Consider the following 17,631-nt stretch of genomic DNA (forward strand, 5'->3'; position numbering starts at 1 on the left):
ATAATTAATAAATATAGGGATTAATATAAATGTAAAAGTTCATGGTTCTCCTAATATTTGATGTATCAACAGATTATATATTACAAATTTGTAAACAATCAACCACTTCAAATTCATAATAAATTTTCAATATGTTTCACTTCAGTGGAAGAAATATTGAAAATAACATATGACACAAATTAATGTACCTTAAAATCTCTAATTCTTGAGGGATTAACAAACAACAAACTACTTGGCTTTCCCTAAAGTTTAATAGATTTATTATTCCCAGATAGTATTTTCAAGCTCTGATGATGATTACTGTAAACTTCACATACGTAACACATTTGTCAACATGTTGTACTTTAGGAGGAATGATTGAAAATAACGGAACTAAAACATGACAAATAAATGTACTTTAAAATCTCTAATCCAAGAGGGATTACTGTAAAACTACAAGGTTTCCCTATTAAAGTTTGAAATTATATCCAAGCTGTTAGAGGTTAACCATACAAATTGTGTATGTATTTCAATTCTCCAAACCAACAGTGAATCATTGTAAATAAAACATGGAATTGAGGAGGAAACAGTCTAATGACATCAATCTCATATTGAACCAACCAAAAAAAACAAAAAATAATAAATAAAAAATAGCCAGTGGTGATAACAAAAAAAAATAAAGATGATATTGGGGAAGAATCTAATCAAGAAATGAACCAAAATAGTAAGATAAAAGAAAAGAGATTTAATCACTTGGTTTTGTATCTTAAGAAAACTTTGGGACAAACAAATGTGATGTGCTCATATATAAACGTGATGATGTCATATCGCTACCATATTTGAGCATATCATTACCAAATTTGGCACATCACACTTTTTTTTTTCAAACTAGTTTGATAGTGTAGTAACCTTTTATTAATGTTACAGTAAATGCTCTATTAAGGGGAAACCTTTATGCCTAAACAAATTGTCCTTGTTTAAAAGAGGTTGTCCCCTAAATAGGTGTTCTACTATATTACTGATGTTAGTGTATGTTATAAAAAACGTGCAATAAAACCTCCTTAAACTGCACAATTGTAAATGTTGTGCGACGTGCAAACAAACATACATACATAGGTGAAGATTAAGGCTAGGGTCTGGCATCCCACAACAACATAAACATGCCTGCCAATGACCTGCCTGTTTGCCTATAGTAATATCCGTGGTAATGACTTACACTACCATTATGCAATCAAACTAAAAGGTTACTTTAAGTTTAAAACATTACACACTTTACTATCCTTGTTACCAGGATGTAAAGAGTTAAAGCAAATTCAATGTTATCATAATCAGATTTAAATTGGCCAAATTCATATTGCCTCAATATGAATTACCTATGTGTTTATTGGACAATAATGTAATAACCAGCACTAATGATGTCATAATATTAAAGACAGACCACACATCAATGTAGTAGAGGAATTGTAGTTGTGTCTTTATTATATTTTGTGTGAAAAGCTAAACTGTAAACCCTCCTAATGGAACACCTCAAGAGACACCTCTATTCAAAGAACATCTCTATTTAAAGAACACCTCTATTTAAAAAACACCTCTATTTATTTAAAGAACATCTCTATTTATTTAAAGAACACCTCTATTTAAAGAACACCTCTATTCTAAAAAACACCTCTATTAAAAAAACACCTCTATTAAAAAAACACACCTCTATTAAAAAAACACATCTCTATTCAGGGGACACACTGTATTATTAAAAGGACACTTTTCCGTGAAACAAACGAGGTGCAATAACATATTACACTACAATCAACACCAGAGGACACCTCTATTAAGTGAACACTTTGTTGGGTTCCAAAGTTTCTTACTGTATTTTATTGATATCTAGAAACAGACTGTAGCTACAGTGTCAAAGCCTCCTAAACAAATGGCCGATAATTATGCACGATTTGTGAGCATGCATATGTCAGGTTATTGTGCTTGTCAAATGCCGTGTATTGACATATTAATAGGCCTGTATCGCTTCCACATTTTATCAACATTCAGAAAACGATATCCTCAAATAAGGACAATCCTCGTTCATACGTTTTTGGAGCCATCAATATTAGCGATTTTTCCCAGTTAAAAAAGGGGCAAGAATATCTTGCAATGTCTTATTCAACTACTGTACATGGCAGTAACATTTAAACTGTTGCATTTCGGGTAATGGTAACGATTTCCGTTGACAAACACCCACTGAGTTAAACGGTTATTTAGGAGCAACAATTTAGAAGAAATGCAGTCGATATTATAAATTATATTTTAAATACTGTATATTTAATATCATTATTATTATATTTCTATATTGTCTGTATTACTGTAGTTAGATGCTATGCAGTAGAAACAGATCCAAGTCAATCATTATTATTATCAATATTATAAACATTCATTATTGTATACTGTGCTACTCAACACAGCAGTGAACAAATCATTGTCATTATTGTATACTGTGCTACTCAACACAGCAGTGAACAAATCATTGATTCTTGCCGAGTGTCTTTTCACACAATAACACAGCCCCAAGTGTAAATACTGTGTTAACAACAGCTCCGTGTGGGGTCGTTTAAATCAAACTTATCTAAAAGCAATACTCTATAATTAAAATCACTACCTGACACTGTCGACAGATAACTTGTATGCTTACAGATAATAATCGCTCTTTGAACACGCATTATCGCGATAGCTGTTGCATAGGCAAGATATTATATTATTTTACTGATGACATACTAAAACAAAGCTTTAAATATAGTCATTTGGAGTTATTTCGAGAAGACAAAAACAAGTATTTGACGCAATAACATTATGTGAATCTTCAGAAATAGTGGAAATTATACAAACACATTATATAAATCAATAAAGTTTAAAAACTGTATTGAAAAATATAACAGGAAATAGGTTACAGGTCATTTTCATGCAACAAATTAAAAACGATCAAATCATGTGATTGGATGATGATATCTAGATAATTAAAGCATCTAATGAATTTTCATTCTGTTTTTATTATCTATAAATTCATCATTATTTATTAGTGTTATATAAATCACATGATTGAACAATGATCTAGATAATTAAAGCATCTAATGAATATTCATTATTTAAAAAATTATTTATTAATTATCATTATTAATAAGTGTTAATATAAATCACAAGATTGAACAATGATCTAGCTAACTAAAACATCTACACTAATGATTCATTATTTAAACAACTGATTTTTTGATTTTTTAATGGCTTATTTGTTATTATGCTGGTTTATTCGTCGTCTTCAGGTCTACCAGTCACCATAGGTTCAAATGTTGGTTTATTCGTCGTCTTCAGGTCTACCAGTCACCATAGGTTCAAATGCTGGTTTATTCGTCGTCTTCAGGTCTACCAGTCACCATAGGTTCAAATGCTGGTTTATTCGTCGTCTTCAGGTCTACCAGTCACCATAGGTTCAAATGCTGGTTTATTCGTCGTCTTCAGGTCTACCAGTCACCATAGGTTCAAATGCTGGTTTATTCGTCGTCTTCAGGTCTACCAGTCACCATAGGTTCAAATGCTGGTTTATTCGTCGTCTTCAGGTCTACCAGTCACCATAGGTTCAAATGCTGGTTTATTCGTCGTCTTCAGGTCTACCAGTCGCCATAGGTTCAAATGCTGGTTTATTCGTCGTCTTCAGGTCTACCAGTCCCATAGGTTCAAATGCTGGTTTATTCGTCGTCTTCAGGTCTACCAGTCACCATAGGTTGAAATGCTGGTTTATTCGTCGTCTTCAGGTCTACCAGTCACCATAGGTTGAAATGCTGGTTTATTCGTCGTCTTCAGGTTTACCAGTCACCATAGGTTCAAATGCTGGTTTATTCGTCTTCAGGTCTACCAGTCACCATAGGTTCAAATGCTGGTTTATTCGTCGTCTTCAGGTCTACCTGTCACCATAGGTTCAAATGCTGGTTTATTCGTCGTCTTCAGGTCTACCAGTCACCATAGGTTCAAATGCTGGTTTATTCGTCGTCTTCAGGTCTACCAGTCACCATAGGTTCAAATGCTGGTTTATTCGTCTTCAGGTCTACCAGTCACCATAGGTTCAAATGCTGGTTTATTCGTCATCTTCAGGTCTACCAGTCACCATAGGTTCAAATGCTGGTTTATTCGTCGTCTTCAGGTCTACCAGTCACCATAGGTTCAAATGTTGGTTTATTCGTCTTCAGGTCTACCAGTCACCATAGGTTCAAATGCTGGTTTATTCGTCGTTTTCAGGTCTACCAGTCACCATAGGTTCAAATGCTGGTTTATTCGTCGTTTTCAGGTCTACCAGTCACCATAGGTTCAAATGCTGGTTTATTCGTCGTTTTCAGGTCTACCAGTCACCATAGGTTCAAATGCTGGTTTATTCGTCGTTTTCAGGTCTACCAGTCGCCATAGGTTCAAATGCTGGTTTATTCGTCGTTTTCAGGTCTACCAGTCACCATAGGTTCAAATGCTGGTTTATTCGTCGTCTTCAGGTCTATCACCAGTCACCATAGGTTCAAATGTTGGTTTATTCGTCGTTTTCAGGTCTACCAGTCACCATAGGTTCAAATGCTGGTTTATTCGTCGTTTTCAGGTCTACCAGTCACCATAGGTTCAAATGCTGGTTTATTCGTCGTTTTCAGGTCTACCAGTCACCATAGGTTCAAATGCTGGTTTATTCGTCGTTTTCAGGTCTACCAGTCACCATAGGTTCAAATGCTGGTTTATTCGTCGTCTTCAGGTCTACCAGTCACCATAGGTTCAAATGCTGGTTTATTCGTCGTCTTCAGGTCTACCAGTCACCATAGGTTCAAATGCTGGTTTATTCGTCGTCTTCAGGTCTACCAGTCACCATAGGTTCAAATGCTGGTTTATTCGTCGTCTTCAGGTCTACCAGTCACCATAGGTTCAAATGTTGGTTTATTCGTCGTCTTCAGGTCTACCAGTCACCATAGGTTCAAATGCTGGTTTATTCGTTGTTTTCAGGCCTACCAGTCACCATAGGTTCAAATGCTGGTTTATTCGTCGTCTTCAGGTCTACCAGTCACCATAGGTTCAAATGCTGGTTTATTCGTCGTCTTCAGGTCTACCAGTCACCATAGGTTCAAATGTTGGTTTATTCGTCGTCTTCAGGTCTACCAGTCACCATAGGTTCAAATGCTGGTTTATTCGTTGTTTTCAGGCCTACCAGTCACCATAGGTTCAAATGCTGGTTTATTCGTCGTCTTCAGGTCTACCAGTCACCATAGGTTCAAATGCTGGTTTATTCGTCGTCTTCAGGTCTACCAGTCACCATAGGTTGAAATGCTGGTTTATTCGTCGTCTTCAGGTCTACCAGTCACCATAGGTTGAAATGCTGGTTTATTCGTCGTCTTCAGGTCTACCAGTCACCATAGGTTGAAATGCTGGTTTATTCGTCGTCTTCAGGTCTACCAGTCACCATAGGTTCAAATGCTGGTTTATTCGTCGTCTTCAGGTCTACCAGTCACCATAGGTTGAAATGCTGGTTTATTCGTCGTCTTCAGGTCTACCAGTCACCATAGGTTCAAATGCTGGTTTATTCGTCGTCTTCAGGTCTACCAGTCACCATAGGTTCAAATGCTGGTTTATTCGTCGTCTTCAGGTCTACCAGTCACCATAGGTTCAAATGCTGGTTTATTCGTCGTTTTCAGGTCTACCAGTCACCATAGGTTCAAATGCTGGTTTATTCGTCGTCTTCAGGTCTACCAGTCACCATAGGTTCAAATGCTGGTTTATTCGTCGTCTTCAGGTCTACCAGTCACCATAGGTTCAAATGCGGTTAGACAAGAAATGATCAATGAATCAAATATTAACTTTTGAATGTATGAAAATATTTTCATCATTCTGAAAATTAAATTAAATTTTACACTTTTACATTTTATTTTTTCAATTAAAAGATTAAAAGTGACCACAGGAGATCTCTCTGAAAGGGGATACGGAGCTTCCACTAGGAATAGGATGTACTGTGTACCGGTAGTATTACAGCATACTTCCTATTGGAATAAAAAAACTGAACAAAATGTTGAATCTATTAATACCAGGACTATCTTGAACTGGAAATCTCAAACTTCAATCCATATAGATGAGATAGAGCTGGAAATGGCAGAGGACATGATGTCATGGTCTATTACTATATCAAACCCCAACTAAAAAGTCAGAAAATTAAAGACTTAGAAGATGATCAAATGAACTTCTCTGGGTGGAGATCTGAACAAGACTATCAATAAATTTGAAAAAATTAAATTGAAAATTTTATTATTATATACATTTTATCTTTGTTTTTTAAAATTTATATTTTATTATTAACCTGTAATTGGTGCCTTGAAAGAAAAGAACAGAAATAAAAGAGTAAATGACAGAATCAATGAAAACAACTCATAATTTGATGAAAAATAAATAGCTTTTTCTGCACACAAATATAGTAAGTAAATGCGGGAAACCATTTAAAAAAACATTAATGTCACAATAAGGAAGATGAAACAAAATATTTCTGACAAACAGAACTCTTGAAAGAGAATAAAGACAAACAAAACTCTTCACATGAGGAGAAACAAGGAAACTAACAAACAACAATTACAGCAGGAACTTATACTTCTGAGCAAGTGGCTAAGCAGTTAAGACAATGGAACCTTAATTACGTAGCCATAACATCAGCAAAGGTTTGAGGCTGCTCACTCGATCCATGGTTCTGTCTTCTCGGATAAGGACTATAAACATTAGGTCCAGTTACTGTACACACGGTACACATCTAGCACTTTAAAGAACCTAGTACATCTGTCGAGATGAGTAGGAATAATCTTCCATCAAATATTAAAGGTATAAAAACACTTAATGAGTACAAATGTGCTATAAAGCTTAAGTAATGTGTATACCTAGACTGATAATATTGTGACACTGTTGTTATTGGAATTAAGCTTTTTTAGCTTTATGGGTAATCCTTGGAATGTTGATTGTACCGAATAAAACAAACACAAAAATGAACAGATAGTAAAATGGTTTACTAAGAACGATAACGTGATTCATACGGTAGTTAATGATACATCTTACAACTTCCTTAAACTTGGATAGTGAAAACTAAACCAACTCAATATAGGACAAATGATTTATTGTTTCCTGCTTCCATAAAGACTTCTTTCTTTATTTATTCTTGTTTAAGATCAGAAAAACTTGGGGTTTACTGTGGTTAATTCTTTCTCTCTACATGGAGAATGAGTCGAGTGGAGGAACGGTTTAAGGAAGGGGGACAAATTTTTTTTTCATACATAAGTTGGGGACCCCTTATGTAAAAATAGCCAAACTACTTCCTAAATATAACTAAGCCTAACCCTCTAAATAATCTAAATAAAAAGAAGTTGCTCATGGGATTCGAAACCCATACATCGACGTGTAAAGTTCATAGTCTAATCCACTCGACTACTGTACACAGGCGGCTTGACAGAAAGAATTTGCATTAGCGAATTGTAGTTAGCTTAATTCTTAAATCACACCTTATGGATATGATTAATGAATATTCATGTTTATTTTGTGATGTTTCATAAGGGGTCCCAAACTTACAGTATTTACGAAAAGAAATATTGCAGACAGGGGCACTGCAAACCACAGCCATAATATGAGCACGGTGGCAGAACAAGTCTTAAAATTTGAAGGTTTAAGTACACATCTTGTGTACTGTATGACACTTAAGAACACATTGCATCCTTCAGAAGAGTGAGGGGTTACCCCAGTATACTGGTCTATCTCAGCCACTGATGTCGTTTATGGTAGGTGCAGCAATGTGCATCTGTAGCTGCTCTGCTGGAGTTTGTAGGCTATTTAGCATAAAATAAATCCATCAGCATTTTCATGTTTCATTCCATGTATAGCACCAGTTAACATATTTCCTTCATTGCATAAACTATTATTATTGACTTATTAAATGATCCTAGTTAAAATATAAATTTAAACAGGAAACACTATATAATATTTCATTAGAAAAACTAGTGGAACGTCATAAGCATGTTTACGTCACTACAATAGCTCATGATTTAATCTACCAAGAATCACTTTGTTTTTTTTTTTAATCAACAGATTTAAACTTTGGTTATTCATAGTATCCCTTTGTCTTCGATTTTATAAGTGAATAAAGTACTATTGTGTATTGTCCCAAAATAGTGTAGCAACACATTCACATTGTCTACTATGACAATTGTATTTACACAAACCAATGGAAGTACTTATTTATCACCTTAAAAATAGAACTTCACAAACACAAACATGAATCAATAGGGTGTATGGTATTAAAAACCACTACTGGTATGGCTATGGAAGTGGTAGTGGTTTTAGATAAGGATTTAACAGTGCAGTAACCTGTTTAACAACCGGCAAAATTAATGCTAAAAGGTTTTAATACAAAACTATGAATTGCTAGTATCAGGAAGTGAAATAATATATTCATTAAAGTTGTTAATGCAAGTATAAACAATGTGAACATCAGACTTGAATAACTATAGATTACAATTTTTTTTAATGTAGGTAGTTGATATATTACATAATAGACTTGTTATGTTACCAAATCATGACTCTGACCAAACATTTAAAAAAATTGAATGATCATTATTGTTTTTTTTTTAACTTGAATTTTCTATGGATGTATTTTTTTGGTATTTATGGCGTAAACACAAACTAAAAAAGTATAGTCCCACCCCGCCAAAGTCAGCGGTGGGATTATACCAGACGATAATGGTCCATTGGTACATTACTGTACCTGTATTGCATCACACTGACAATACATAAATAAACTTTGAATATGATTGCCTGAAATTAATTGAGAGTTCTAAGAATACAGGTGAAAGAGAAAGGAGAAAGAGGAGCGAGAAAGAGAAAGGAGAAAGAGAAAGGAGAAAGAGAAAGGAGAAAGAGAAAGGAGAAAGAGAAAGGAGAAAGAGAAAGGAGAAAGAGTAAGAAAAAGATCATGCTATTGTTAGGTTCGACTAAACATTTGTTACAAATTGACATAAATTTATCAAAACAGCCAAATGCATCAAAAGTAGGACGTGTCCACAAACAAACCATGTATAGTATTTATTTACATGTATTTATTTGTACATGTACTGTACAGTATTTAAAACAGATCCTTTTTGACACTAGACATGGCAATATGCTGAATATGTATGTAATAATTGCTTAATTATAAAGTAAAGTGGTTTTCTTGGTTTGTGTACTTTACGTCATACTGTAGAAAACCAGGAACAACCAGATCTTTTGTTATTTTACAACTTGTCCCTTTCAAATTCAAAACACTTAGTTTTCAAAAACGAACAAAGACAGAATCTAAATCCTTTAGAATATATTATACAAAAAGTACCACAAAAACCCACAGAAATGTGAAGTAATCACAAAGATATTTGAAACAGAGTTAAAAGTACAGCACAGTCACAAAACTGAAAAGTCAAGAATCAATTGTACAGCAGTACTTTCTTTGCTATAGTCAAATGGTTTTAGGTTTCAACGCATTCGCCTTTATTATGAACGCATTTTAACAAAATTTTCACCTTAGAAAATCTGATGAAAAACTACATTCAATTTTGGAGGTACACAATCAATACGCGCTTTTAGCTATCTTCACGTCAGGTGTATAATATGGCGAAATTGTAATGGTATACTACAAATTACAATTATTATATTATTTTTTAGTTTTGATTTGATTACTGCGACACTTGTTTACCTCAACACTGTTTTTCAGCAAGGCCGTAAAGAACTTTCAATTGAATACAAAAAGTAGAATATAAAAACAAAGTATCTTGCTATTATAAAGCTCTGTCCGCACTATCAAACTAGTTTGAAAAAAACAGTGTGATGGTAGTGATATGACATCATTTCCAGTTTCTTTGATGGTGTGGACAGAGCTTAATAGAAGACAAACAATACTCTACATACAGACATATTAACAAAGGTGATTTTGATATTGTAACCTTCAGAATAAAAAAAAAAGCAATATTAATTGTAATTCTAATTATAGTACTATTGACATTAGGTGAGAAATCAAAACAGATTCTATCAATACGAAACGTGATCAGGTATGCATTTTAATTTCAAATTGTAATTAATTTTCTGGACTTAATTGAGATTAAAGATTGCATTCATATTTTCAAGGTTAATCTGCAAAATCCCTGGTCAAGCTAATCTTGGTAGATGATCAAGAAAATAAATTTATTGATGATAATAATGATAGGAAGAATAGAACAGTATAATCAGATGTACAGTTCCCCTAATGATAGGAAGAATAGAATGTCAGTATAATCAGATGTACAGTTCCCCAAATGATACTAGGAAGAATAGAATGTCAGTATAATCAGATGTACAGTTCCCCAAATGATAGGAAGAATAGAATGTCAGTATAATCAGATGTACAGTTCCCCAAATGATACTAGGAAGAATGTCATGTCAGTATAATCAGATGTACAGTTCCCCAAATGATGATGTTTTACTTTTTATCGTTTTGATTTAGCTTTTCCCTTTTTTTTTTGTATCTATTAAGATTCAGTCACTGATACCCACAGCATTGTCATTTTTCAGTAATTGGTCTATGGATTTTTAAAAAAATGCACGTTATTTTTTTAATAAGAGATACTAACTAGTAACATAATAATGAGAAACTGACTGATAATGATATGATGATATCGGAGTTTATAAAACAAAGCAGCAAAAGAACATGACAAAAATATACCCGTTTTTGGGGTTATTTTTAGATATTTAATGAATCATTTTTGTAAAGCACTTTGAAAACATTCAATTCATTCATTTCCTTTATTACTATTAATACTCATAGTACTACCTGCAGTGTATAAAAACATACAAAATGTATATCATTAGGAAATTAACTACTTCTTTCCCAAAACAACCTAAAAAATATCATAAAATATTTGCAGGTTGGCTAGTGGAAATACATTTATTTATATTTAATTAAACTACTGTACTGATATTACAGCTGTCATGAATTATGTTCTTAAAACTGTGAATGGAGTTCTTCCAATATTCATAGAATGAGGGAACGTTATTCGTGACAAACATCATGCTTGCGCTATTATAAGTAATAACTTATCTTACGTAATCCATAAACATTGTATTAGGTGGCGCTATAAAAAGACTACCATAAACATGAGACCTTATATAGGTACTGAATATTATTACTTCATTCATTCAAAGGAATGTTCCCATCATGCATATTTCACCTGATAAATTCGTATGACCCTGAAATCAATACTAATCATTATACACTGTAAAAATAGTGTATTCTAGTACTTCATTCAAGTCCCACTTGAAAACAAACCATTATGCAACGTGCAAGACCTCATCAATGAAGGTTGTCCATTAAAGCAATTAAGACAAAGTAATACATTTTTTAGGCCTAGTTCTGCTTGATCAGAAGTGGTGGAGGCCTTTAAAAGAAAGTGGTGCTATAAAAGACTTATTTGTAAGGTAGGAATTTTAGCGATTCTACACTAAATCAGTTGGGTGATTTTAACCTTTATTTTCAAATTGCCATTTAACAGGTTATTGAAACTTTCTTGTGTTTCTGCTGCCAAGAAATAAGGGTTAATTTATTCACCACGTTAATAACCAAAACAGGACAGATAAAAAACAATCACACTGGAGTACAAACAAAATGGAAAGCAATAAACCAATCAACCAATCAAAAACAGGCTTGCAGACAAACGCTGACATACAGTAATGCTAATGGTTTTTGGAAAAAGAGGCTATAAAGTATCCCATGAGATGATGTTTCATGTGAGATAATGTGATACTGCACGCTGTTTGTTGTCGCTAGACATGAAACTGCTTGGATCTTGTGATATACTGATATGTCCTTATATTAATCAGATGAACTCAACAACCAGAGATATGAATGATAGTTTACTGACCACATGCAAATAACCTTTTCCATACTTTTGAGTTGTAATCTATCTCACCCAATTGTGGAATAGTAGAGCAAATATGATGACCAAGGCCGGATACCGATACTATTTAACCATATCATAAAGTCTATACTCTTGACCAGGCAGAGCAGTCACCAGTGTAGTTGGTCATGTACCTACTGTACTGTACCAACCTGACCCAATGTTTGACAGAGCAATCTTTACCCTAGTTTTTATTTTAATCTCACCCGATCGTAGAAAAAGAGCAACTACAGTATGATGAGCAAATGATAAACAAACCATACTCATGACCATCATCAGAGCAGTGACCAGTGTGCTTGGTCATGTACCCATAGTTTTACTTTTAGGTTAGGTTTTAAAACTTGTTTTGAAGTTCGATCAATTGGGTTATTAAAACCAAATACAGTATAATGGTTTTTTAAAGGACCCATTTCCTAATGTAAAAGCACAAAAAATATTCCGTTTTCAAAACAATTAATTCAAGAGAATAAATAATGTTGGCAAGTCTGTATTATTTACCCATAAATTGTATGATCACCAACACAGTCAAATCAAAGAGAGGTCAAAGGTTATTGTTTACAGTAGTACAAAGATCAATGACTACAGTACATGCTTAAATCCAGCAAACAATAAAACAATGAACGAACGTGTTGACATAACGATTTGTCATATTTGTGGGGTATACACCTATTCAGACTGAACTAGCTACCTCAATATCAGTGGGTGTGCGTAGTATCTCTGTCTTGTTTATTCCTTCTTGGGCTGGGTAGACAAATGATTGTGTTAAACCAACCTATTATCATTATTTAATATTTAGTATCTGTTGTGTCTACAAATCGCCCCTTCCACCCACTACATTTTTGTTTCTAATACATTACATTTTCATGGCTCAGTCAAATTTTCAAGGCTTCTGATTATCTGTTTCTGTTGCATAACCCTGACTATAAACCGTTTTTATTAAAAATTAGTACTTTTTATGTCGACTGTACAGTATTTCTACTAAATGTGTGATCCCAAATAAACTGTTATTTAGTGGTTGGTTGATTACAAAAAAAATGTTTAAATTACCCAAAATGAACGGCAATAGGTGATAAAACATCCAAGATACAGTAATAGTTAATACTGTTATTTATTATTATTTTTGCATACAGTACAGTTAATAATCAGTTATTTTTTCACAGCAAATAAAAGGAGCTTTTACTGTACATACAGCAGTACATTTTTAGGCATAATTAAAATTTTGCAAAGCTCAAATTATAACTGTTGGTTAAAGTTTGAAAATGTCACTGCTGTTAATATCAGTGTTTTAAAGGTCAGATTTCTGAGACTTTGGAGTCAAAATATTTAAGATTAAAGCAAGACTTTATAAAGCCTGTCTTATTCTCACATTTTTTTGTCTTTATTGTTTCAAAAAATATAAAGATAATCTATACAGACTCTACAATCTAACTATATCAATGAAGTAAACTTGGTACCAGCCTTGGTTGGATTGTCACACTCACAGCCTTGAAAAACAACAACTAAAATTGGCATTGTTGTCAAAGACAATAGTTTAAACTAACCATCATCTTGACATTTCATTGTAAGACTAATAAACTTTAACGTCATCTTCTTCTTATAAGTATTGAGAAATTATAGCATCCAAAATATAGGAGTCTCCCGTCCAAAACGGGAATGTTGGCATGTACTGTAGCCTATAGTATAGCTTCTGCTACAGTATTGCTCTTTGCAAAATGTTATAGTTACTGCAATAACTGCAGTAGTATAATTTTGACATGATTTATCCCTCAGTAAAGTAAACTGTAAAGCACTTGTTGACATTGCAGCTTTAAAATTGCTATACATAATCATCAGTTATCTCTGGTAATCTCTTTTAAATCACGTCATACTCTATCTAGGAACAGAGTTCAAATTCAGGAAGTGCGAATTGACCTCAGATGAATTCATCAAACTAACAGTATTTTTTACAACCTTCTGTGCCACAATCTAGTATAGTATAATTTAATATATAACATTTCGAAGGCAACATTTTTTTTCATAGTATGTTTGTAATCAAAAGTTTAATTGTTTCTACAATTAATTCAATATAAAACAAACTCTGAAAAAAGTGAGGCAAGCCAATATATCCCCAAAGATGAACTAATAAAGTTTGAAAATATTGAATAATAATGGCTACTGTACCTCACTTTTTTGGAGTTTGTTTTAAATAATACAGATCAGTGGACACTATGATTTATTATTTTAACAAATGTTAAAACAATGTTGAAAGAATGTTAATAGTATTAACGAAATAAATGTAAAATAAATAAAGTAAAAATCTTACCCGCTTTCTACGTGTTGTAGTTGTTGAAGGGGCGTCGTCAACATCTTCTTGTTCCGATTCATCGAAACTAAATGAGGAACCAGTGCTTACACTAGAAAGTTTGCGAAGTAATTGTTTCTTTTTAACTTTATTATCATCAGTAGCGACAAGCGTTGAATCACTCTGAGGCACGTCAAGAACAGTAGTATCAGATTTATGAGTATCCGGTAAGTTCAAAGATGGTGTTTCATTATCTTTATTATTATTACAATAATCATCCGTTACGATGACTGCAGGAGGCGACTGCAGAAGCTCCACACTGGAGAAACTGGCCGAGCTCCATGTCATGTTACTCGTAGATTTGGACAGTTTTGGTTTTAAAGAAAGTGACATTTGTTTAAGACTCGATCCAAGAAGATCAGAACTTTTTAACCGCACAGTTAATTGTGTTCTTTTAATTTCATTTGAATTTTGTGCTTGATTTGCCTTAATCCGTACATTATTGATGGGTTTATTTCCATCCTCAAAACCTTCATCAACCGGAGATGACGGTCGGTATATTATTGTCTCAGGTACATCAAGTTCGGTACTATCAAAAACGTGCGACGCTCGAGAAAGGTGAGATTTTCTAGGTGACGACGATGAATCCAATGAATGGTGGGTTACATTTAATTTTGAGTTACGGTCAAACGGTTCGTCATTTGTTATCGATGATTGAAAATCAGAATTATCCAAGTTTGTACTATGATGGCCACTATCAACACTTTGTGTCCTTGATGCCTTTGTGTGTGAAAGAAGGCCATCTTGTATGTCGGGACCACTACTTCCAATGGGGGAACTGCAGCGTGGACTTAAATTGACTGGACTACTAGAATAGCGACCGCTACCATAACCACTACTAGGACTTATACACGGCGATAAACAGTTTTTTAAATACAACGTATTACTCATAGTGCTTAGTTCACCATCAGGCATAGTCCATGAGTTGCGGTTATCAGCAGATTCTTGACTGGGTTTTTGGTTATTGGATAGAAAATTAGCAGACGCTCCAACGTTATTGATCGTCAAACCATCCACCGCAGATGATCTTCTACGTTTGTCCTTGGCGTTATAATTCCTAATAAGCTCCAACTCAGGTAACTGGTTTTCTTCACGAAGAAATCGGGAGCATAGATGCTGTATCCTTGGCGAGACTGGACGAACAGTGGCAGACTTAGGTGATGGAAGATGTAAGCAAGGGGAGAGACTTCTGGATCTCCTCTCGCCTACAATTGGAATGAAACGTTTTGACTGTTGACGAGTTACGTCAAACTTTGCTATGGCGTCCGACACGCTAGGAATATCATCGTTAGTTATAGCGACATTGTCTTTATCGAAAGCCGTAACCAATGTATCTGGTATATCCAACTTTAGGTTACGTATTCGCGGTCTAGAGCGCCTCTCTTGTACATCTTCCGGTCCACTTTTCGCAGTTCTTATCTCCATATTGCCGTTAACTAAACAAGGTATATTTAATGACAGTGGTTTTTTTATGTCGCTTTGCTGAAATGTGAATATATTTCCCAAATCTGGTTCCCTGAAAACTTTGTCCCCATTGTGGAGCTGTTTAACCATGTTCGAATATTTCACTACATCCAGTAAACCATTACTTACTGTTGATGATATATCATTGTCGTTTACCTCCATATAAACACTGGTATTATTACCAATATAATCACTTACACCCATACAAATTATTGATGGTATTTTTGCAGTACTGCAAACTCAAATCATTAAAAAACAAAACCTGGATGAATCTGCATTGTTATTTCCATGTACAACGAAATAAAATCCTTTTCAGTTATACAGTAATAGAGTTCACAGACACTCTTCTTGTAGATTTACTCTAATCTGTAGGTTATAAACAAAGTAAAATAAGAAAAGATGTTTAATTGTTGCACTGTATGTACCAAATTTTACGATGTAATTAATATTGGGTGAACACTATTTAATTATGGATTCAACATAATACAAAAGAGAATAGGTAATTGAAATATGAACATGAAAGTGAGAAGGAATTATTTTTTAATTATTTACACCTTCATCATTTATGCAACTGAGAAAAAAGAAGTAAAACATGTTTGAATTAATGATTGATAGAATTGTTACGTAAAACATTCAGTAATGGTGGTGTTGGCCGTCAATTGCTTATTTATACGTTACCTGTACACGTGTCAAATGCATGATCAGGCCCAAGCGCGGGATAATGTTGTTTCAACTAAACTAGTTATATCGGCTATATAAAGACAATTGGGCCAAACGAAAGACAATCGGGACAATAATCATGATTTAAAACACATCAGACATTGGATTCCTTTCCTACTATTATAGTAGATAAAGTAAGTAGTCACTCTTGGCACGCAGTAGGTGTGTATAATATGAAAGTGAATGTCCATGATAGACCATGATGCCTAATGGATGTCATAGATTTCATGATAAAATGGTCCCTCTCCTTTCTGTCTAGCCAACAAAAATCAGTTTAATACATTTTAAAAATCTGCACCATCTTTCTAGGCCTAGGCTAGGCCTTATTCAGTTTACTCAGAACTGTATATTTTATGTCTCCGCCGTCCTCTATTAATTACTACTACCGAAAACGTATCACGAATTTTGTACTACCGTTAGCCATAAGCAACGGCGATTCCGCCTACATAAATAGAGGAAGGAACAGCTTATCAACCACAAACATAGGCTTGGCAATCGATTACCAGAAAATATACAAACAACGTATAATTAATAAACTATTAGTATTAATCTATAAATTATGAGCCACGGCAATTAAACATTACTAATAATACCTAGGCCTAGGCCTAGTAATCAGTAAATACTCCCATAAGTATGCTTGAATATATAAGCAAGTTTCCTCGTAATTTCGACAGAAAAAAATATCCTTTTGTTTTAGAAACCTAGGCCAAACAACTTACCCTTTTTGCTGTATGTGCAGATTTCTCTTCCGCTTCGATCCGGTGACAAATCCGTGTAGTGGTTGTTTCGCGATCACGGTTCGTCTCTCTCCTCGTCCTCCTGCTGTTTGTGAATGAAATGATCGCAATCTCCAAACTCTAGGTGGCGTATTTTCACGTGCTGGTTCTTCAACACGATTTGAAATACAGATAGAGAACCCCAATATTCTGGAACAACACATATATCCAGAAAAAAAAAATTGAATAAAATTCCGCTTCAAATGATGTAACAATTTCTTTTGTAGCATTTTCCCGGTTGAACCGGACTACAGAGATAGCGCCTATACTCCCAAAACAGAATTGAAAATTTAGCAGCCAACGTTTCACAAAACTGTCAGACCAAAGAAGTATTATAATTATTATCATAATAGTAATATGTTTGTATCAA

The 17,631-nt window shown here is 34.1% G+C and overlaps 1 protein-coding gene across 1 annotated transcript in view; it reads right to left on the reverse strand.

The window, feature by feature from the left end:
• Window positions 1-17,283, reverse strand: part of LOC140060839 (uncharacterized) — a 41,119-nt gene extending 23,836 nt beyond the window's left edge. The window contains exons 1-2 of the mRNA XM_072107194.1: window positions 17,205-17,283; window positions 14,263-16,131 (exon numbers count right to left, since the gene is read on the reverse strand). Coding sequence (XP_071963295.1) covers window positions 14,263-15,969 — 1,707 coding nt within the window. The 5' untranslated portion in view covers window positions 15,970-16,131; window positions 17,205-17,283. The remainder of the gene's footprint in view (window positions 1-14,262; window positions 16,132-17,204) is intronic.
• Window positions 17,284-17,631: the final 348 nt, after the last annotated feature.

This window comes from Antedon mediterranea, chromosome 10 (genome assembly GCF_964355755.1).
Source record: "Antedon mediterranea chromosome 10, ecAntMedi1.1, whole genome shotgun sequence".
Taxonomy (NCBI): domain Eukaryota; kingdom Metazoa; phylum Echinodermata; class Crinoidea; order Comatulida; family Antedonidae; genus Antedon; species Antedon mediterranea.